This window comes from Arctopsyche grandis, chromosome 12, assembly GCF_051622035.1.
Source record: "Arctopsyche grandis isolate Sample6627 chromosome 12, ASM5162203v2, whole genome shotgun sequence".
In the NCBI taxonomy this organism is placed as follows: domain Eukaryota; kingdom Metazoa; phylum Arthropoda; class Insecta; order Trichoptera; family Hydropsychidae; genus Arctopsyche; species Arctopsyche grandis.
In genome coordinates, this window is record NC_135366.1 from 615,774 (window position 1) to 640,308 (window position 24,535).

The 24,535-nt window shown below is 37.1% G+C and overlaps 1 protein-coding gene across 1 annotated transcript; it reads right to left on the reverse strand.

Moving 5' to 3' along the window:
- Positions 1 to 705: 705 nt before the first annotated feature.
- On the reverse strand, positions 706 to 24,118 carry LOC143919827 (NFX1-type zinc finger-containing protein 1-like). The gene is made up of 23 exons (XM_077442368.1): positions 23,931 to 24,118; positions 16,211 to 16,899; positions 15,104 to 15,363; positions 14,819 to 15,035; positions 14,584 to 14,748; positions 12,684 to 13,598; positions 12,079 to 12,373; positions 11,916 to 11,999; positions 11,577 to 11,848; positions 11,360 to 11,503; positions 11,114 to 11,288; positions 10,865 to 11,004; positions 10,606 to 10,757; positions 7,714 to 7,891; positions 7,518 to 7,643; positions 7,330 to 7,431; positions 5,265 to 5,423; positions 4,959 to 5,187; positions 4,715 to 4,877; positions 3,737 to 3,848; positions 3,451 to 3,668; positions 3,087 to 3,376; positions 706 to 1,730 (listed from the first exon to the last, which is right to left on the reverse strand). The coding sequence occupies exons 1-23, from the start codon at positions 24,067 to 24,069 to the stop codon at positions 967 to 969; spliced, it is 5,988 nt and encodes a 1,995-aa protein (XP_077298494.1). The 5' UTR covers positions 24,070 to 24,118; the 3' UTR covers positions 706 to 966.
- Positions 24,119 to 24,535: the final 417 nt, after the last annotated feature.

Here is a 24,535-nt window from a genome sequence, read left to right on the forward strand (position 1 = left end):
GGATGATGTTGAAACCAAGTATTCATAATGGACATTTTATTTTCAATGCAGAAACTTATAAGTTTCTCTCCTCTCTCATTTTGAATACCCAATCCATATTTACCTACTATGTTATCAATGTTGCTATTATTACCGACTTTGGCATTAAAATCACCAAGAATGATGGTCATTTCTTTGTTTGAGATATTTGACAATGTATCGAGTAGTGAAGCATAGAACGCATTTATTTTAATATCTTCGGCATCTGCAGTAGGAGCATATATTTGAAGGATGTTTAGTTTATACGGATGCGTGTTGAGTTTTAAGTATTTCATTATTTAATCATTTCATTATTGTACATATATTCTGCAACTCAATCAACATGCTCTGCATATATGTACATATAAGTAATATTTGTGTTATTAAACAAACTGATCTATTATTTCAACACTTGTAATATTTTATGATTCAGATAATACAAAACATGATTTTAAATGAAAAATCTTAAAAGATTTCGTGTTATACTTATTAAAAGTCTTGAGAATTGAGAAATCAAGACATACATGCATACATAGCATGTTCGTCTTAATGTCTTATTCCCAGTTCATTTATATAAAACACAACACATAACTGCTAATATAATTTCAAATAAAAATTGGATGATAAGTTGTAAAACGTCAAACACGAAACAATAATAAAATAAAATAAAAATACAAATTTAATTTTGATACGTTTATTAAAATATAGAAATTTGTAATTTCCAAAAATTTGGATAGTAAATGTACGTACAATAATTATATGTATGTATAATAAAGATATACATAGTATTTTATAATAAAACATAATATAATTAACATTGTGCATTATTATATATATTTGTATTTGTAATGCAAAAATATAACTCTTATTCTACAAATAAAAATAGGATCGGTTCATATAAAATATGGGAATTTTAACGTTAATAATAAGATAAAAAATTTGGTATTATTAATTGAAGTTTCGATGAACCATCATTTGTTCGTTTGCAAAATCGGAATAGGCGGCATGACTAGCTCTGTCCATCTCCGGAGCGAGCTGATTATTATCAAGCAATCTGTGATGCGTACCACCGATCTTACATCCGCACTCTGGACACTTGCTTTCCTCCATAGCACCGCCGCACTCTCCGATACAATACGGATGACCATTCGGACACTTGAACCAGTGACCCTGCTTAAGTCCCACAGCCTTCACAATCATAGCCCTCTCCAGATTGATATCGTCGATTTTGAAAGACAGTGATTTGAACAGCTGCTCAACCTCCGTCTTAGTTGTTGCGTCAAACAATTTGTTGGAAAATATCAAGTTATTCAGACGGGGCAGCTCTTTTTTGTCCAGAGCGGTACCGGTTTGCAACGAGTTTATGTAATTGTCGGCTACTTGGTATCGCACCATGCTGTTTGTTCTGGACAATTCGCATTCAAAACTGTCGACTTGCTGCTGAGTCATCTTACGATTGCACTCGTACAACACTCGCAATAAGAACTTCAGCTGAACCTCAACGTGTTTGGACTCAACCATTTGATTCATTTTCAGGAAAATGTTAGCCAAACGATTCAACATTGCAGTTTGCAATATGTAATTTTCGACATCGACTTTGCTCCACGCCACCGTTTTCTTCAACCACTTTTTGGGGTCTTGCATGTCCTTTAGTAAAGTCTTTATCGTCGGGTTATTTTTTATTTTCATAACAACTGATTTCCATTCGCTTACTGAAATTACACAACGGCATAATTCAGTTAACCAAGATAATTAATTACCTTAAACTCAATTATTTTCTGAAACCACTCGTCGAATACAAACAGACAAAGCACTAGTAAATATAATATGATACCTTAACTCAATATGGACTAACTGAAATTTTCCAGTCTATGAGAGTGCGTATTTTTCCGCAAAATAATGAGTTTTGTAAATTTAGCATAGCTCCTAAGCCTTTTAATCAATTAAATTGAAAGTTGGAATACAGCTTCTTTATAGTTATATTTGCTGTATTAAATTTTGTATTAATGAAATTTATAAAAATTTCAATATATTTTCATTTAATAAACGTTATCTATCTACATACATAATAGATCATTGTGTTATTCATTTGAATGAAAGATACGATTTGAGAATTATGCTACGCGAGAAAAATCCAGTCAATGTCGATATCTAGGGTTTTTTTTGTATTTGTTTTGAAATAAATTCCTTGGAAAAAAAACGTCAAGCTTTAAACCATAGAAATATAAATATATTTTAATTTATTTTTCGATGTTTTGAATTAAGATTCTAGTATGATAACTATGAATGAAAGTTTGAAACTCAATCTTTAAAATATATATTTTTTTGTATGAAGTTCAGAGGGTTTAAAAACACACCGTGTTGACAGCCTTTGAATGAAATTTTATTAAAATACATCATACTTGTTTACGGCCCATAGTGAGTAAATATCTGTTTCATATCCTTCTTAATCATACTTGGACTAATTTTATGTGAAATACAAATTAGAAAACATGATAACTTCGATCTAAACTTCCAACTGATTGATTGCCAATGAAACGATATTCAAATATAACACCGAGTCATGATCAGTGTATGCTTATGTCATAAGTTTTGGAGAAACTCGAGGGAAAGAAAGACCTGAGAACTTCTTCGCGCGATAATAATGAAATAAAAGCCTTGTAAAAATCAAATTAATTGACGGAATGAAATTGCGAAAGGAGATGTCCCAAGCAATATAATAGCGAGACAGATACATTTAAATAAAAATTGCCTATGTATTTTGAGTCTGATTGTTACACACGTATCTGATATAGCCTTCAGATGAGGCTATATCACAAAAGTGACAGTCTACGGGTCTGCGTTAGGTACACATTTAATCTACATACATAATTATCATCATTATACTGACAGAAAACGTCAAGTCAAAAAGATGTTTTGATTATTTTTTTCAATTTGTTTAGTCAAAAAAAAAAAATGTTACAAAATAGATAGCTTCAAACTTCTTGATTTTTTGAATACAAGAATTTTTGACGTAAATTTTTCTGCCATTATACCGACGACATATGCTATTGAAAAAGTTTTGTTACCGTTTTTAAACACTAAATCAATATTCGGCTTTTGTAATGCCTGCATTTCCGTATTCAACTTTGTGACTAGAGCTTTGATTTCTTTGGGATCGCCGTATATCTTCCTCTTGGCGTTCTGGATATCTTTAAAAGTCGTCTTGATCACTTTGTAATACCTCGGCGTGTTCATAATGGGCATATTGCAATGTGGACACCGAGGGTACGCTATCTCGCCACTCTCCTTCGAATCAACCCAATGATCCATACCACCGACTTCGACGACATGCTGACAATCCAACAGCTTGATAAATCTAAAAAAAAAAAGACAACCGTTACTCAATATCAGCTGTCGATTCACAACAACGCTGATTTGATTCAAATATACTTGGCGTCCTCGTCGTCTTCATCACCGAAGAAGACCTGCGGAAATTCTTCCGGTTTGCATATTTTGCAAATATCGAGGCACTGTTCGCCGCACAGGCCAAGGCACTTGTGGCCGCACTTCATGACAAGCTTGCACGGTTCAGAGCAAGGTTCCCGATTGCACAATTCGCCGCACTCTTTGGTGCAGGTGCTGTGGACGCATTTCCTGTCGCACGGATGCTAAAAAAACCAAGCATTTCTAAACACAACAAAATCAGAAACGATTGAATAAAATGTAATATACCGACTTTGCAAGGTTTGCAAGGGACGCCGCAGAAAAATGGACATTTTGAATGTTTGCAGAAGACTCGGCAAGGCTTTCGACACATGCTGCAAAACTCCCTACACGGATCATCACAGCTGAAACAATATACCGTCAAATTATTTAGAAAAATCGAATTGTTTTTGACTGTTCGCTTGCAGAAAATATAGCTGTCTCTTGAAAGAGACAGCTATATTTTCGTAAGCTATTGTTTTCGTCGCTTTGGGCGCGTGGCTATTGAGTTATCCAGTCGCCTGTCGGCCTTACCTATGTGCGTTTGCATGTCGATGCTTGTCGTTATTTTTTAATACAAAAATAGTCAAAAACATGTTATACGACTAAAACTTTTTTATGTTGATGTATAAAATGATTAATAAGATATCAATTTGGCATAACAAGGAAAGACAGGTAGCGGAACACGTGGGTGAGAAGCATGACAAGGGTAGTAGACATAGTGGATAGAGTAAAGAGATTGAAATGGCAATAGGCGGGCGAAAGGACGAAAGGTAGACAAAAGAAGTGCTTGAATGGTACCCGAGAGAATGCAAAAGGGTAAAAGGAAGACCGCAGGGAAGATGGGTGGACGAAATTAGGAAAATGTGCGGGGTGAGATGGATGAGAGTTGCGCAAAACAGAGACGGGTGGAAGCGTGTTGGAGAGGCCTTCATCCAGCAGTGGATGGTGAATGGCTGTAAATGATGATGATGATATTGAACCCATTTGTATTGAGAAAAGCTGTATTTTGATTACAAAATACTGGGGTCTTACGCGACCCCTGTTCGGGGCACTCGTTCGATCTCGACGCTCTGTCCTTCAAAGGTTAAATTAGCTAGATAGCTAAAATTATATATGTAAATAAATTTTGAAAAGGTTAAAATTTTGATTGAAACCTTTGCTCTTCGAAAGCTTTACTTACGAATAAGTTAGAAATAGGAATAGAAAAAACAACAGAAAGATTATATACATATGTCCGCAGATGAGTCGGTTGCCGCATGCTTGTGAACACGGTGGATGCAAACGTCCTCGACATTTACCGCAAGTACCCTGACAGATATGTTCACAGTCTTTCAAGATCATCCCGCACGGCTCTTTGCAAAATTCCATCACCAACATACTGCCGAAAGAATCTGCAAAAGCAAAGCAAAATTTTACACTACAAATTCAAATACATAAATGAGAATACGACAGACAAACAAACACACACACACCTAATTTAGTATCCTTGCACAGAATCTTGAAATCGTGACCACACAAGGATTCGTATGGGTTGGAAACCTGTTCAAAGCACGCTTTCAGGCCACACTGCTCCGAGCACTTGTTTCGACATTTGTGTCCGCACTGTAAAGTGCGCGGGCATTGTTTGTCGCATTTTACTGTTTCTGGATCTTGACTACACGGAACCATGATCGAATGGCCGCACGATCTTTCCTTGGCGACCTGCAATTCGTAAGCAAGATGCGTTAGCACCGTAAAGACGAACATGCGTATTGAACAAAGGTTCAATCTGAAATTACCTTTACTAAGCAGCCCGTACACGGTTCACAGCATTTGTTCGTGCAAAAGTGACCGCAAAGCATGGCTCTTTTGCAAGGCTTTTTGCACGGTACTAGGTCAATATCTTCATGGCATGCAACTTTTTGAGAATGCGAGCAATTTTCTCTGGTTTTAGTCACCTAAAAATAAATTTGATTAAGACATGTCAGTTTGAAAAACATGAACCGTCAACCAGATAAATCAGCAGCTTCCCATCTAATGAGGGATTGCAATACTGAAAGTACTGATACCGGTATTTGATCGAAAATAAGCCTTTGGTAATGCCGGTATTAAAAAAAGAAATACCGATAGTATCAATTTTTTTCAAATTCGTACGTTTTATTTGTCGAAAACGATATCTCCAAGGCTGAAAACTACGAAAACGACCAATGCGTATATATTTTGTATACGGATATTGTGCGAGTTATTATTTTATAAATTGTTTTCATTTTATAATGGCACACATCTGTAAAATTGTTTTAATTTGTACTTTTTTCCGATACATATCATTAAATACAATGTTCGGCAACATTTTCTGTATCGCGGCCCCCTTAAAACTATGGTGGCCGCTCATATTTGTATCATGTTGGATGCACAACGCTTACTGGCCGCTGATACATATATGATTCACGACTGCGCGAATATATTTTTCGTGCAGAATATATATTTTTCAGTCCACTGATATATATTTGTATCACATTTTCGTTTATGAAAACGAAAACGTGATACAAAATTGTATCATCGGCCACAAACAATTGACGCAAACGTGATACAAAAATATATCAGCGGACTGAAAATGTAAATCATATACATACATATGAACCAGCGGCGACTAAGCGTTGTGCACCCAGTACGATACAAATATGAGTCAGCGGCCGCCATTATGTTAAAATGTGTCTTGAGTTTGCAAACCTTTTCAATTTTAATTTAAACAAGGAAATATTTACTATACAGTGGACATTTTTTTAATTACGTACATGTTTACATTGAAAATGTGATAAAATATATTATTTGGTACATTTTTCAGTACGATATATAATAACGACACGACAGGGACTATTTTTCTAATTAGTATATGGAAAAAAATATAATTTGTCTTTCAATAACAATAATTCCCCAGCTGATGGTTGACTCTTTGTTTGCATCTCCAGTGAACGATGATTAAGTATCTGATAAGCTTAAGTCGGAGTTGCAAAAAAAAAAACTACGAAACTTTGTAATCTTTATAAATGGGACGCACCTACTTCACAGTTTTCTACCCGAATATCCTGTATTTGAATGTTTGGCGTATTTATCAGTATACATACATGTTGAAACATGCAAGCGGTTCTTGGGATATCGGAAGCAATATTTTTTTTGTTAACCGTTTGCCCGCGGCCGTATTCTATGGAAGCTTTGGGCGACAAGTCTGTAGCGCGGCTGTCTTCCATAGAATTTCTGAACTTTGCACGGGATTTTGAGCCTTATATGCGCCTATTTCAACTATTTTATGGTTCAAAATTGGTTGAATATATTACTGAGAGTTGAATGCCATCTATTCAATTTGCTTAAAATGAATATATACCAGTCAATAATTAGTTTTTTGTGGAACCATACTGAAACCTCGTTTATGTGACGTCACGTCTTCATACAATTATGAAGAATGATTATTTGACAATTAATCCAAAACTACGAGATAAATTATGTATTTTATTGTTTAAAATAATACTTTGTGTTAATTAACATATCTGGTTACTTGAGTAAATATTAAAATCTGTATTTAAGGTCGAAAACTCGATTGCCAAATTCGCGAAAAAGGTGCTGCGTACAGGGCTTGTTCACTATATTTATTGCCGCGGGCGAAGGGTTAATTATTTAATTTAAAAAAATACCGAAAGTACTGGTATCATTATTTTTTCATTTCGATAATACCGATATCGTAAATTTCAATATTTTTAGCAATTCTACATCTAATATTAAGCCCGACATTAAATGTCTTAATAAATGGTATAGCAAATATTTGACTTAGACATTAAAACTCTTAGAATGGAAAAATAAGGTAAGTACCTGTATAGTGCAATTTTCACAGTCTTGATAGCACAATTTTTGACAACGATGATCTTGCATGCAGTTCTTGTTTGGTCGTCCGCATATAATTTTACACTCGTACTGTAAATCAAAACAATCACATTTAAAATTCAAAACGTTCCTAGACACGAAAATTTTCCTAGACGCGTTCTACTACTACTACTCACTTCCAAATGCTCAGGATCCTTACGCTTGTGACACAACTCGGTGCAAGCGTGGCCACACGGCAACCGGTCGACACACTCCATCGAACATGCTATTTCATCTATTGGCATGTAGCAAGTGGCTTTAACCTGCAATTTACATCACACATACAAAAACCGATAGATACCAATGCACTTTATATATTATATGAATGATCACCTCGTGAGAGCACAGGGGAAGTGTGACTGTGACTTCTACGAAACACCTCGCGGTGTCAGGATTGACGTTGCACATCACAGTATTGGTATGCCCACACTTGAAAAGTTTCTGTAACATCTCTGAACAAAGGCACGATTGGAAACATAGAAGGCGACACTTGTGACCGATTTCACACTCTCTGAAAGTAATATGATACATCAGACAAAACTCAATATCTTCATTTCGGTTAAAGAGACTCTCGTGAACAGTTCGCATTGAGCGGATGTCATTTTTATTAGCTACTTCTTACTTCATTGTGGAAAATAGTATGAATAAAGAATACCGATCGATCGAATAGTCAAAAATACAAATACTTGAAACGTATAGTTGACTTTCACCACTCTATAGTCGCCTAGAGTTCGTTCAACGAGAGAGCGACCAGTATAACAATATTGGTTACTACAGGCTGACTGCAAAGTTTGCTTTACGCATATATACATTAATTTTTCAAAGTTTTTCTCTAAAATGAAACAAAAGTTTGAAACCGATGATTTTTAGATCCTTTACTGGCTTCAGCAGTAGGAAATACCGGAGAGCGCATGACGCAGTATTACACCACACAATTAACGTTTATTATAAACTAGCTGATCCCGGCATACGTTGCAATGCCCAATGCAGAATAAGGCATGCAATTCCCGTTCCCGTTTCAAATGATGGTTGGAGCTCAAATAACGTCTATTCAAAGCCGTGTCGTCATAAACCAACTGGTAATGTGGTTACCAACGAACATTTATTTATTTATTTATTTAATAGTTTTGGACCATTGTGGCATTACAGGAAGAACCTAATGCGCCACAATGGCCTACATTTGAAAAAGATATAAAAACATGATATAAAAACAAGTAAACTGTAAATAAAGGAAAAAAGCAAAAGCAGAAAACATGGTAAAATAAAATAATAAAAAAAAAAAGTAACAAAAGGAAAATAATACATCATTCAGAGAGAAAAAAAAAATAACAAGTGTAAAAATTAAAAATAAAATCCATAAATCCCATTCTTTGTTTACACTGAACAAAATTAAAATAGTATTTAAAAATTTACAAAGGAGAAAGAAAAAGTAAAATAAAATAAAACAAAATATGAATAAAAAATAAAATCACAGCGAGGCCCAAATGGAAGAGAGTAGATTAAGATTCCACTCATTCATCACATTCAAATTAAGAAAGTAATGATGAGCGCAGGTTACCAGATAAATATGTTAAGATAATATCCGATAATCTACGCTCCCCAAGGTGGAAAATATCACATTCAGGGACAGCAGCAACGATTTCATTGAGAAGTCGAATAGCTCTTGGAATAGGAGCCATTCGAAAAAGAAGTGTGCGAGCAGCAGGTACAACCATCAAATGATGATGTCTACCACGCACATAATTATTAGGGACATAAAGTCCCAACTGTTCCAGCAACAACGGGCATGACGTATTACCACGCAATAGCTGGAGAACGAAACGAATTAACGAGAAGTTTCTCCGAAGTTCAAGGGAATTATACCCAAGCATGCCCAAAAGGAAAGGAGTAGGATAGAGATATGGGTAGTACCCATACTCTTTCTTATAAAGAAAACGAAGAAATGCTTTTTGCACTTTTTCTATAATAAGAGAGTAGTTTGCTTCATGCGGATTCCACACAATTGCATTATACTCTAGCTTACTTCTAACAAGCGAGTTGAAAAGCAACATATTTCCTTGACTACACAATGGCGCTTCACATTTTCGCGACGGTAAAATCGTAATTACGAATATTATTATTGAGGTTTTCCCCCGTTTTTTTTTCACAGTAAGCTTCCCGGACATGCATACAACAAATCCTGAAAGTTCCATCGTAATCGGTTGAGTGGTTTAGGAGCCTATACGAGACATCAAATTTTATATATATAGATACAATAGTTTAGATATGCGCCCGGTTCCACCAATTTGTTTGAACGAAACTTGAAATTAATTACTTCCTCGTCCGCTTGTGTTTTACTTAGTGAAATGCTTATTTTACGAGGTAAAAATTAGCATTCAAAAAACAGTAAAAATTGATTTTCCACTTTTTTTGTATTGAGTTTTAACACAGAGGTGTATTAATAATTTAAAAATCTATGAATGATCACAATATTTCACATATAAAAGATATTATATATGCATACAAAAAAATTTATATACACAAACTCCCGTTCAAGCATTAGAGAAGTTTAAAAAGTCCACTTCGATCAAACGAGGATTGGTCGAATAGAATAGACCCATATATTTATATCAAAAGTTCTGTGTATTATAATTATATGAACACTCTGATTTTGGTCGCTCTCTCGTTGAACGAACTCTAATAAAAATGATTAACCGTTTGCCCGCGGTCGTCTTCTATGGAAGCGTTGGGTGACAAGTCTGTAGCGCAGCTGTCTTCCATAGAATTTCTGAACTTTGCATGGGATTTTGAGCCTTATATGCGCCTATTTCAACTGTTTTAAGGTTCAAAATTGGTTGAATATATTACTGAGAGTTGAATGCCATCTATTCAATTTGCTTTAAATGAATATATACCAGTCAAAATTAGTTTTTTGTGGAACCATACTGAAACCTCGTTTATGTGACGTCACGTCTGTTGAACAATGGCGACGATACGTCTCAATTGTATGAAGAATGATTATTTGACAATTAAGCCAAAACTACGAGATATATTATGTATTTTATTGTTTAAAATAATAATTTGTGTTAATTTACATATCTGGTTACTTGAGTAAATATTAAAATCTGTATTTAAGGTCGAAAACTCGATTGAGGGCTTGTTCCCTACATTTATTGCCGCGGGCAAAGGGTTAAAACTTACGACAATGCTTTGACAGCACATGAGAAGAATTCAAATTATACTAACTTATCACATTTGTCTTTGCATTTATAATCCTCGTGATCGTCCAAGTTTACGTGACACAATCTCTGACAAACGTGTCCACATTTCAAAAGCACCTTGCACTGATTCAGACAGCCGCCTTCGGCAACTTTATCAAAATCGTCATGGGTCGTAACCTGCCAAATTAATGACATTTTTGAACATCAACAAAAATTGCATACATAATATTTAGGTCAGTTTATTGCAGTTGCCAATAATTACTATGCATATAAGGGATTTAAACCTGAGTTATAATGTGATGATTTTGACATTGCAACGGTATTGACAGACCGATGGAATTTTGACTCATCAACGTGGTGTTAATCTTATTCCACAATTCACTCTCATGGGTGAGATTCGTCATATTGCCTATGATGTAAAAACCTAAAATCAAAATTATGCATTCTCTGTTAGAATCTGTTGTCATGTATATGTTAATTTGAGGAAAACAATTTAATTTCTTAGCAAAATGATTATGTTCGATGATAATAACCTTCCTTTGCTCTCGACAAAGCGACGCAAACCCGATTAGCAATACTTAGGAATCCAATAGAATTATCCAAATTACTTCTGACAAGCGTTAGTAATATTATTTTATTCTCTTCGCCTTGATAATTGTCTAATACACACAGTTTAACATCTCTCAATGCTTCCATATTCCGCTTTAACTGAAAGCAAAAAAATGAAAAGGTTGAAATACAAATAAGAAGAAGAGAAATCATAAACTAGTGGAAATTACTTGTCTCATGTAAAACATTTGTCCAGAATAAGTACTAAGCATCGTTATTTCACTAGCTTCATATCCTTGTTGAATTAGGTATTTGGCCAGCCGAATGACGAAGTTGGCCTCGTAAATGTTCGTACGACTCGACAGTTCCTCATCCTATACAGAAATACAAAAACAAAATCATCAACAGCCTCACAGATGACTGTTTGTATGCGGAATGTGTAACTACCATTTCTTCGGGGACCTGATGCGAGACGAAAAACATGTTCTTTGATACACCTTTTATGTCAGGATAGTCCGAAACTGACGGGTGATTATGCAGTGTAGAATATATCGAGGGAGTGATCAGACTGGCAAAATCGGGCCGCATCCTATGCTGCACACTCAACTGGCAAAAGTTCTTGCCGTTCTTAAACATGCGTTCAAATAGAGATATGTCCATGTTGAAGTGTTTTCCTAATCTGTAGGACGCCGTCATCGGCCGCAGCTGCTGATGATCACCTGCATTTCAAAAACATCAACTCAACCGGTGTTCAAAGAATAATTCTAACCATGGGACACATCTTACCGATCATTATGACGTGCTTGCAGTGTTCGTTCAAATTCACAACCACGTGCGATTCCAGGACTTCGGCTGCTTCCTCGACAACAACTAAAATTTAAGCATCCATGTTGATATGACTGGTTCTGAATGCAATAAAATACTTACTTAATATGTTACGGAAGAAAACCTATTGATGGAGATAGGGTGCATAGCAAAGGTCTCAAACGGGCAGCCGCCGTAGTCGTCAGTCCGATTACATCGGCATCTTTTAATGTACTAATATCATTCATCATATTGTCACTTTCGAACAATTTAAACACGCCGTGATATATTTTTTGTAATTCCATCAGTTTTTGGAACATACAACGTTTCAATTTTCCACACCAAAACCAGTACATCCACCAACGTTGATTTGCATTCAATTCATAGGGATCTTTATCGGAGAAGTCGACTTCTATTCTTCGCTCATTTGTCAGTTGTTTCTGAAAACCAAATGTGTACTGTTCTATTAATATTCCAATTTACAAAATTGACAGCTCGAAAGCAGTGGTTGTCATGAGAATTTTTAGTGATATATAAATAGATGGATTTAAAAAAAAATCTAAGCTATATTTATTTTTAAATTTCGCAAAAATTAAATTATAATAACGAAAAATTTTAAAATAAATCATTTTTTTTATAAAAAAGACTACCTCAAATTATATACATAAATTTCAATGTGTAATCACACATATGTATCTATAAATTCTATTGAGAACCACCGCTCTAGAAGCTGAAATTCTTTATATCTACCTTTAAGAAAAATAGTTGGCATAGTATTAGCCTTTTTCTATTTTCCAACATATAATATCGTCTTTCATTTTCACATTTACTCATTAGAAGATCAAGTTTTTGAATAGCTTTCGCCATATAAAATAATGAGAAATTATCTTGCTCCGTTTTTATTCCACAACCATCTTCATCATCTTCATCAGCCAAAAGATTTTCAAAATCTTTCAATTTGATTAAATCGTCTATACGATCTTGCGTCATGGTATTAATGACTGCTTGATAACACTCTTGCAGATTTTCCTTTAGATATATCAACACTTCTTTTGGTTTATCTGTCATTAGAAGCCATTCTCGGAAATGATCATGAGATTTAAAAATTTTTGAATGGAACTCCTTTATGATGCTTTTTAAATAATGTAAAACTACATCACAGTTGACAACACAAAAATCTGAATCTATGTTGAAGATTACATTTTGAGCCGCCTCCATCTGACCGATGACGTCGTACAATTGTCTGCTGTGTGAATTATGATGTCTTTCTCGCAAAGAATGTAAATTATACCTCTTAGCTAGAGCCTCGTTTTTAGACTGGCCACCGATGCGGACTAAATTTTCGGTCGTTGGCAAAATTCCCGAGAGGAACTGATCTAACGCATGATTCGTATAACACATAACCAATATCGGCTTCTCAGCCTCCGATATGTTTTTCAATAAAGTCTCAACAATTTTTAGACCGATGTAAGTCTTTCCAGTGCCGGGTGGACCTTGTATGGTGACAAATTCTCTCGTAAGCGCCATTTTATACGCATTGTATTGAGATTCGTCGAAGCCTAGTGTTTCTGCTGTCGGCCAAGCTTCGTCCATTGTCAAATCGACAATGAAATTGTCATTTATTACGTATCGTTCTTTAATATATGAAGGCAGATTTTCAGATACCTGTAAATTAAATAATGGTTGCCATTAGACTCAATACTATAATAGTATACAAATATGTATCTAACATCATATATATTGGTCTCGAAGCACAATGGTGATATCTTCAAAATAGTAAATTTTACAGTGAGAACTAGTTAATTTTACAATAATTAATTAGTTAGGTACATTTTTTCGAATCAATTACACCTCAAATTAATGCTATTACACAAAATATAGGAACGATCAGTGTTAAGTTTTTTTTAATATGATTCCCCTGAAAAGGAATTTAAATGGTACTAAATAATATTTTAAAAGAATAGTATTTACATATGGATATTAAAAAAATAGCAATAGAAAAAAATTATAAAAGAAAAGAACATATAAATGATATGTTCCTTTAATATAATATTTGTGACTTAAAAAAATAAAATAAGCAATAATACTAAAAAAAACTACTATTCTTATTAACTTGATCGTTAAACGAACGACATTCAGACGTGATGTCATCATACAACTACAACACGTGACCTGAAGACAAAGACATCTGCACATGGTACGCATCGAATTACAATGTATATAAACAGACGCACCAGCTCCAGACGCCAGAGTGAACCTCTGGAGTTCAGCCAGCTCACTTCTCCGAAACTGAGCAACTAGCTCCTTCGTACATACAATTACTCTTGTATTAACTGAACATAAACGATCCTCTTACAGACACAATAGTGTTTCCATAGTCTGGGATACGATCAACACACCTTACTGCGTTCTACAAACTGTTTAACTAAAGAATGTACCAAAGAATACTTTTCGTACTGCCGTTTACGTACAGTTGCCTATCTGTGCTGTGCCAGTATGAATAGATCTTAAGTCGTAAAATGTTTTATTATAAGAAATAAGGTAATTAGTCAATAAAGGAAGTAGTAGAAGAATAGTAACCAATTTTTTTTCTATAATTGAATTATTGAAATTTTAAGAGGCGCCCTTTTTTGGATTAGGGTTAACACACCTGCATATTGACGATACAATTTTTCATCGGCAGATTTTCGCCAATGCTTTGAAGAGCTTTCAGCACAGGTCCATACTGCAGATAGAACACGTCGCTTTCAAACATTATATAAGTCTCACTGAAAAGCTCGTCGCTGAGCTCAACATTCTCCAAGTCGACGATAACCTAAAATTAAAACAAAACGTAAGTCAACTCCAAACTATATATGTTATAACGTTATAACGTGAATACTCACCGTGCCCTGAGACAAAAGATTTTCAGATCTATCAACGATAGTGCCGAAAAAGCAGGTGTTGAAATCGTCTTTAGTGAAGCACAACAATGATCCAAATAAGAATCGTTTTATGAAAGCTTTTAGATTCCACCGACGTTGGCCCTGATTGAAGGCTACCAATACGCCAACTCGCTTTTTGGAAATGGCCAAGTGTTTAAACACAGTATTGCGATAGAATCTGAAAAATTATATATTTTATATGCCGAAATTAAGCCGTCTGTTGGAGACACCTTGATCGATTTTTACCTTCCTCCGTTGTATCTCCTCTGTGTGGGATCCTTTATGTAGCTCATAATGGCATCTCTCATCGGAGAAATGTAATCTTCTCGCATCAGCCGGAACTGCACATCTAAATAATGTTCAACGCTGTTGTACGCACCTTCGATAATATTCGGACGGAGAAACACAGAGTGTTTCGACCTGAGTTCGGATATGTCTGGCAGGATGGGTTTGCTTTTAAAATCGTCGGGAACTGGTGTATCTTCTTCGGACGCCTTTCGAGTCTCCTGAAATATAATTTTTTTTTATTTGAGTGTCAGTGCGACTTGATTAGGTTAATCGCTTAAACGAATAGCTAAATTTCAGTTATGAAACTGGGAAATATCGAAAACGTTCAGCAACACAACCGACTCACTGGCTCAGAAGTGGTGCTGTTGCTATCAAATTAGCAGTTTTAAACAAAAAATAAAATCTTATCTCTAGGAGCAGGGCTTCCTTGGACTTTTTAACGCATAGTGACCTTAGATTAACCCTTGAGTGCTGACGTCATTGCTATTGAAAGCCTGCCATGCTGAAAATCTCGCCAACATTTCCAACTAGAATTATTTAGCAATCCAATAGAAAGCAGGTCTAAAAATTGTAGCTAATCCAAAAAAAACCCTGGCAAGCGGGAGTTATCACTTCCCTGGATAACTCCCGCCGAGGATTTCGAGTTTTATAAAGGTGTTTTAGACTCTCTAATATATCTTGCAACAAGTCTATTAATGAGTGAATTTTTCCAAAACTAGTTCCATCTTCTTCATTGTTTTTAAAATGTAATGCTCACAATCTAAAATACTCAACAGTAAGAGATTTCCATCGAGAAATTCTGCTATGGTTATAAATTCAAAAATTCCGGTGTAAACCAGTCTTTTTAAACATTGACACGGATTACACGACCCATGTTCAATGCAATTTTTTCAATGCTACCTGGAAAGGCTTAGCCGTTAGTTTCTTGTTTACTTTATATATACTCAAAATACAACCGCCTATCGGCGTTTTTCAGGCCAATAGACTTGTTGGCAAAACGCCTATGGGCGTTGGTCAGCATTCAAAGGGTTAATAAAATAAATAAATAAAAAAACTAGCAAGTACCAATTTAGCAGCAGCTTCCTCTTTCAACAACACCAATCGGATCTGAATGTCATCGAAATTTTCCAACAGCTCATCCTGAAATCGTTCCTTCTGATGATCTCTCAAGCCTTGTATGGTCAGCTTATTAACATCGACCAGCCTGGGTAAAGTGTCCAGAGCTATGCTCGGCATTAAGGAGATGACGCAATTGTAAAATTTGAACACGTTAATCCAAAAATCGTCACAGTCGTACCAAAACAAACTGTTGGACTGTTTGTCGTTGATTTTCACGTACGGCAAATCTAAAAAATACCGTTCCAAGGTCGCCATGAATTCAGATTGGGATATCTTCCCGAGGATGCTCGACTTGGACTCATCAAAGGCCACCTCGCAAACTTTCGATACGCACTTCATGAAGAGCACGATCAAATCCGGCTTTAGAGCTTCTGCACTCTTCCGCAACGTGTTGGCGAACTTTAAATTCTGTTGCGTGAACCGCAACAGGATTTCCGTTCCGTCTTTCTCAGACAACTCCAGCAATTCTCTATATCCAATGGTCACTTCGCTAAAATCACGCTTTGCAGGTGCACTACTGGAGCCTCTGGTCGCGTGATGGCTCCCTCGAGGACGAGATCGCGAAGATTTGGACGTCAATTGAAACGAAGATTGAGGTCCTATCACACCGTCGCTCATGCCAGAGACATTTTCCGCTGAAATACAAAAAAAATAGATAGTCAGGATCTATGAAATGACTCGTATTAGCGAGAAAAATGTTTGTGAACAATTAAGTCATTCATATTTGTGTACGTTATCGGTTATCATTAAGATATACTGTATATATATAAACAAAACTATAAATAAATTCAATGTGGTGACTCAATGCACCAATATGCAGTATCAACATCAGTGATATTCAACTTGTCGGGTCTTTTTAGTTATGACCCATAGCAAAATGGCACACAGGAAAATGCAAGCACGAAAAAATATATGTACAATAAATAAAAATAAAATAAAAACACTACTAAAGAATAAGCCATTACTGGTTGTAAGTTATAAATAATCATACGTGGCATCGTATTCTTAATATATAATTTGGAAAGAGACTTTGTATGTATGTATGTAAATATGTATCCTTCGTCGTCGTCCGTAGATCGGTGACGTCATCGAACACGTGATTCGATTTTTTTTTTTTTTCGATCCATAGGCGCCGATTTATTTTTTTCGATTCAATGGATAAACTCCCGCGGGGGCGCAAGGCGAGTAGTTTCATAGGACCCCGGGGGGGGCCCCGAAGGCGCCGCAGCTTTATGGGGCCCCGAAGGGGGCGCAGGGGGGCGCAGCCCCATGGAGCTCCGAAGGAGGCGCAGCCCCATGGGGCCCCGAAGGAGGCGCAGGTGGGCGCAGCCTCATGGGGCGAAGCCCCATGGGGCGCAGCTTTATGGGGCGAAGCCCTAAACGGCAACTGATCATGGGGGCGAGGCCCTAGACGGCATTTAATCATGGGGGCGCGGAGGGGCGAAGCCTTAAAAGGCATTAACTAAGGGGGGCGAAGCCCTAAACGGCAATTTATCATGGGAGCGCGGAGGGGCGAAGCCCTAAAAGGCATTAACTAAGGGGGGCGTAGCCCTAGACGGCTATTAATCATGGGGACGCGGAGGGGCGAAGCCCTAAAAGGCAACTGATCATGGGGGCGAAGCCCTAGACGGCAATCAATCATGGGGGCGCGGAGAGGCGAAGCCCTAAAAGGCATAAACTAAGGGGGGCGAAGCCCTAGACGGCATTCAATCATGGGGGCGCGGAGGGGCGAAGCCTTAAAAGGCATAAACTAAGGGGGGCGAAGCCCTAAACGGCAATTTATCATGGGAGCGCGGAGGGGCAAAGCCCTAAAAGGCATTAACTAAGGGGGGCGTAGCCCTAGACGGCTATTAATCATGGGGGCGCGGAGGGGCGAAGCCCTAAAAGGCATCAGCTAAGGGGGGCGAAGCCCTTAACGGCAATTGCTCATGGGGGCGTGGAGGGGCGAAGCCCTAGAAGGCAAAGGCTCAGGGGGGCGCCGAGGTCGAAGCCCTAGAAGGCAAAAAAAAAGATTTTTAATTTTAATTTTTTTTTAATTTTTTTTATTTTTTAATTAAATGTTTACTATTAGCTTAGTCATGTTTAAGCGGTTTATATTATAAATACTGAGCGAAGCCGGGTAATACAGCTAGTAACTATTAATTTGAGTTTTGATTTTCTATATTTTTTCGAAAAATAATTTAAACTTGATTTTAAAATGAAATTTTACAGAGCATGGTGTACATATGCAGTTCATAAGCCAATGATAAAAAAATAAACAATGTAAGCATTGTAGCAAGATGTTTATGAAACAATCACGTATTTCTGTAGTTCTAAAATAACCCATTCTTTGAAATTTGCACTCTTCAGTTGAAGTAGCTATAAATATAGTAACAAATACAGGCCAGGGGGCCAAGACAAATACACTGGAAAGTTTTCTCGTAATAATAAGGATTTTATTCTTAAATTAAATAATTATCCCCAAAATTGAATCTTGAGTTTCTGACTAGGGTTTCAAATCGTTCAAAAAGTTTCAAAATTGAATCTTGACTAGGGTTTCTGGATTCGACTCGACCCGGACCCAAACCCACCAAATAATTTTTGTAAAAATCAAAATGCATTATATTTAAACTTTTGTCCTTCAAAACAAGCCTTAAGTTTAACTACACAGCTAATAGCCTTTTTTAAAATTCGCTCTTGGAAGTCAATTCCATGGTCAATTTGCATGAACAAAAGGATGAAACAGTAATAACAATGGAGGAAGAGCTAAATTTAATTCTACAAAACCTGCAAAAAAAACTAGTGATATTGTTACATACACCGCCGAGTAAGTACTGTTACGTACGCCGTGGATTGAGCGAATTGTACTTAGACCAACGGATATCTGTTATCGGAATAACTAAATGCATGCACTTACTTCCAAAGATTATATCTGGACTCTAAGTGCATTTAGGTTAAACAATGACCGTTATTAGTTATTTCTCAGAATCGGTATGGGAAGACCCAATCTCTTGGAAATACATATCCGAATACGTGACTATACAACAGGTAAACAGATTATGCGTCCTGAGAGATCTACCCTTTATAAGGCGGTACGTAGGCGATATAATTCATTCTGGACTGAGCGGTGACAATACGTGTATCTCCTGAATCATCAATAAATGCTGTGAAACGATTGTTGGCCTTTTACTTGGATCCATCCACCCACCCGTACGCAACAGTACAATCGGATTAGGCCGAGTAGCATCCCAGATACTGTGTGACCGTTATAATTGGTTTCAAGGATTATCTCCAGAATAAGTGCAAGTAGGCTAAACAATGGCCACCGAATTGGCGTAGTAAGCGGCACTCGAGCGTAGTACGCGTCTCAGAAGTGACCAATAGCGTGGGACTGAGTGTCGTGGGAATACATATCCGGGTACATGCCTAAACAATAGGGAAGTAACCGGACGTCGAAGATGCCCTGAGCGACCTGTCCGTTATAAGGTGGTACTTAGGCGATATCAAGACATTCTGGCCGTAGCACTGCCAGTGTATGTATCTCCTTAATCACCAATAAATGCTGTAAAACGACTTTGGCCTTTTACTTGGATCCTCCACCCACCCCTACGCAACATGAGACAGTATCCACTATCTAAGTGCATTCGTGGGTGAACAATAAAGACTCCGGATTAGGCTAACGGGATTCAGTAAGTGCCCGAACAAAAGATAGGCTGGAGTTCTCACAGACCTGGGCAAGTGCGTGCGTAAACAATAAACACGCCAGGGTAGACTTTTAAGTGCCCAGACAATAGACATATTAATGGATCAGGGAAGCTGTGATGCGCAACTTGTTCTTTATAATAGATGATATTATTCTGGAATGAGCGGTGGTTCCGTGCAGACCTCTAGAATCGTTGAATAAATACTGTGAAGCGACTTTGGCCTTTTATTTGGACCCTGAATCCACCCCTACGCACAATATTTAAAATTTATAACAGTATTTTTCACTTTATAAAAACACCAAAAATCAAACAATTCATCTTGAGGCGTAATGAGGCGCTATGGCAGAGTGAAACCTACTTCAACGGATAAGGAAAGAACATTCTCGGTGTCTACAATTTTTTGCACCAAACTTACATCAGCACTGTCTCTTGATGCTTTAGTGTTCCTTAAATATTATTATACTAACTGAAACTGGCATACGTTGTAATGCCACAATAACGCATGCAATCCCGTTCCCATTTCTCGATGTGTTTCGATAAGTGAATGTTTCAGTTTCAAATTAATAATTAATTAATCAAATTAAATTACAGTGATGATAATATGTCGGAAAAACGCGGGGGGCGAACACATTTTAAATTATTCAATTTTTTGTTTATTTTAACATTTGAAATTATTGCGTTGCAATGCCACTCATTCCCGTTTTTCCCGTTTTTGGGCGATTTTTTTTTACAGAAACCATCGTGGACATGCACACAATAACTCGTATAAGTTTCATCGTAATCGGTTGAATGGTATAGGAATGCATACATGACAGATAGACAAACAACAGATAAACATTGATTATACATATACATATATAGATAGATTAGAGGTAGAAAAAATAAAATAACTTAAATTTGGATGTGTTTGATTTATGTATATTTGATTTTGGACCCAAACCCGATGGGTTTCCAATACACATACATACATACTACAAACTAACTTTATTTTTTGTGCCGAGTAAATTTTGTTTTTACAAATTGTACAACTTGTCGAAACGATCTATTGCCTACACAGAATACGATCGTCCAAGCGACTAATTATTAGCATCACGATCTGTGAACTTGTTAAAATAGTCCCATACAAATCGTTCAATTATACTAAAACGCCAATGAGCTTTTGCACAAAAAAATGTGTTAATTATTAACATTAATGTTAATTATTAACACTATTGTCAACCTATTTTTTTTTTTTGCTCTCTAACTTTGTAAGACAATAGTGTTGCGTGGACGTGGAGAGGGGTTTCCAGGATCGGAGAGAAGGACGCAGTAATGTGGTAGAAGATATTTATTGGTCTGCACTCATCGGCTCTTCAGTTCCTAAGCGCCCAATATACATATACATATGTATATACTCATCTGGACGCTCGCCGTACATTCGCGAGATCCTATTGGTCGATGAGTTGTGTGATCCTATTGGCCGTTATACACGAGTACTCTGTACGTCATTTTGACGCGAACGCGAGATCAGGTAACTAGCACTAGTAAACCATCGGTCCACGAACGCAACTCACCTAATTTCTACGTTACAATAGTAATTGGCAATAGTTAACCCTTTTTCATAGGAAATGGAAACTCCACCACCGAAGACTGGTTACACTGTTCGACACGAAAAATGCTTCAGAGACGAGATATTTTCTTATAGATCTATGCCCAGTAAACACGAATCTGGTAATAAAAAATGTTGATTGGCTCGAGATTCAGAGATATACATGTGTTATTTAAATCGCGCGATTTTTTTTATATTTTGGTGTTGTTCGGTCGATGTCTCAAAACCTGTCAATTTCCTGTTCAAAATGAATATTGGCATCTATAGTCGGATATTTCATCTTTCATTTGTAGTACTTTTCAGCTTTCAAATCTCTCCAAGTAGTCGTCGAGTTCGAATACTAGTACGAGCTTTTAGCTCACAATTTTACCGATTTCAAATTCAGCACTTTCAATTAACCCTTTTAAACGAAAACAAAAAATAGTGTGGCCAGAACTCTATCCTAATAAACATGTTTCAATAGAAAAAACTCAATATGAAATAGTATTAACAGTGAGAAAAAATCGCAAGTGAAAATATGTACTTTTCACTTTTGATTTGAACTGGACAACTACTTAAGAGAGATTTGAAAGCTGAAAAATACTACAAATGAAAGATACAACACCCGACTATTGATTCCAACATTCATTTTGAACAGGAAATTGACAGAAAAATCGCGCGATTTAAAAAACAATCTTGAGCCAATCAACATTTTTTATTACCAGATTCGTGCTCACTGAGCATAGATCTATAAGAAAGGTCATATCTCCTCTCTAAACCAAAAAAAAAAGTCGTAATTTGTCGAACAGTGCTATCAGATCAATTTTCGATAACTATATAACTTTTAATAAAAAGTCTATAACTTTTAATAAAAAGTCTATAACTTTTAATAAAAAGATTTTTCATTGCGGGTTTTAAAACGTAAATAAGAAACGCACTGCGGAATATTTAGTATTGCGATCAGAAACGGGCAATTTAAAAATCGTCAAAGGCAATACGAGTCAACATAACGATCTTTTCGTGACATTCGACGAATGATGCAATTCGATGCCGATTCGAACGAGACGACATTTTAAGGTCTGTTCATACTTAACAGCAATGCACGGCTTCAGCACTGCACGACTCCGTTTCAAATATGTCATTTTATTACATTTCTATTCATATCTACCTACACGTCGCGGTCACGTCACGTTTACAGCAATTTGGCCGAGTGCAAGACAAAATCGGCTTACTTATACATTAGAGGCCATGACGATACGGCGCAATATTGCTTACGTCGTATTGTCGAGTACTTGCAAGATGAATGCATACACGTGCATTCGTAGCTACGCGTCAGAATACAAGTCAGCAAAAATGTTTCGACGTTTATCGAACGAAAAATTATGTATAATCGCGCTGTTGTTGGAAGGAGAAGCTCAAGAAGGCAATAAAAAAAGCACGGAGGCGTTTTGATGTGCATCCCATATTAAAAAATAGAAAAACCGAAGGAGAGTTTTGGACACAAGGAGCTTGTGGATGATGGACAATTTTTTTTTTAATATTTCCGTGTGAACCGATACCAATTTGAAACAATACTGGATACAATAAAAACACAAATTGCCAAAAAATCTACAAAATTTAAGGAAGCATTGTCAAAAAGTCATTGTCAGCGCCAAAACCATGTCGAAAGATTGAACAGCTGTCAACTGTCACTATCGATAATTGGTCCAAAACAGCAAAGCGGCAGACTCATGGCACGTAATTCGTGTGTATATCTCCACGATGGCCAAAAAGACGGATACGTTACGTTGACGGTTGCTGTAAGGTATGAACAGGAAATGTCGGGTACTGCTGTAAGCCTGCCGTGGCGTAAACGTGACGGTTGATATGAACATACCCATACAAAATGTACCAAAGAATACTTTTCGTACGGCCGGATACCTGCTGAAGTCGGTACGTGCCGACTAAGTATGAACAGACCTTTAGCGTCTCCAATATACACATTGACAAAAAATGCTGCTTTTTTACGTCAGTTTTCTTTTGGCCGTTAGTAATCCGCGCTTCGCAAGAACGCGCGGCAAATTCAAAATTGGGCACCTGTAAACAAATCGATGGCAACTCGCAGACTAAACGACCACAACTTATTTTTCAAAGTAAATAATTAAAAATCGATCGATAAAAATTTTCAGCGGGGCGATAACCCGATAGCAAGGCTCGTTAAAATGTCGTCACAAAGAAAAAAGTGAAGTTCGCGGTGCTGTACGGTCCGCCTGAAAGATGAAAAGTGCGAGGAGTTGTGGTTTCGCAGCACCTGAGGAGCGATATAGCGACGAGTAACGAATAATAACGAGCCGAGCATATCCTGTGCAAAAGCGGCATGCAAGAATCGAGTGTTAGCTGGTCGTCGGTCGCCAGTCGCCAGCCGCCGGTTACATACATATGGGGAGAGAGTGGTGGGGGTGGTGGTGAGGCCAGGGGTAGGGGCGGGAGCGCCCCGCGAAGGCGCCCCTCGGCCTGGAGCGCCCTCCGCGCCCCCCGCGCCCTCCGCCACCAGCAAATCCACCGCGGTGTTCCATCACGGCGCACGACACCCCCTCTCGGTCCGAGCGCCTACTCGCGACTGACGTGTTTCTGCATGCAAACCCACAGTACATACAAATGCATTCGCACACGCATCAACTCTTCGCAACACAATATCTCTAAAGTGTATATCTAAACTGGTCTTTCTCTAAAGATGGAATTTAGACGATGTTTTATCGTCAATTCTGATTTTAGCGAATTATTTGCACAATTTTTTGTCGATTTTTCAGCAAAGTTCACAGTGTGAAATTGATACGACCTCGATAATTCCAATTTCGAAATAACGACGCGACCGCTGCACAGTGTACAAAGCTCAATACACCCATATGACGCTATTCGAGAAATCCCCCAGAATATTTTTATTACAAAGCTATTCTATGTTTTATTTTACACATCGAATGAATAAAAATTATTTTATTTTCGAAAATAACTTTCTTTCGATCTATGTATATACGGTTCGGT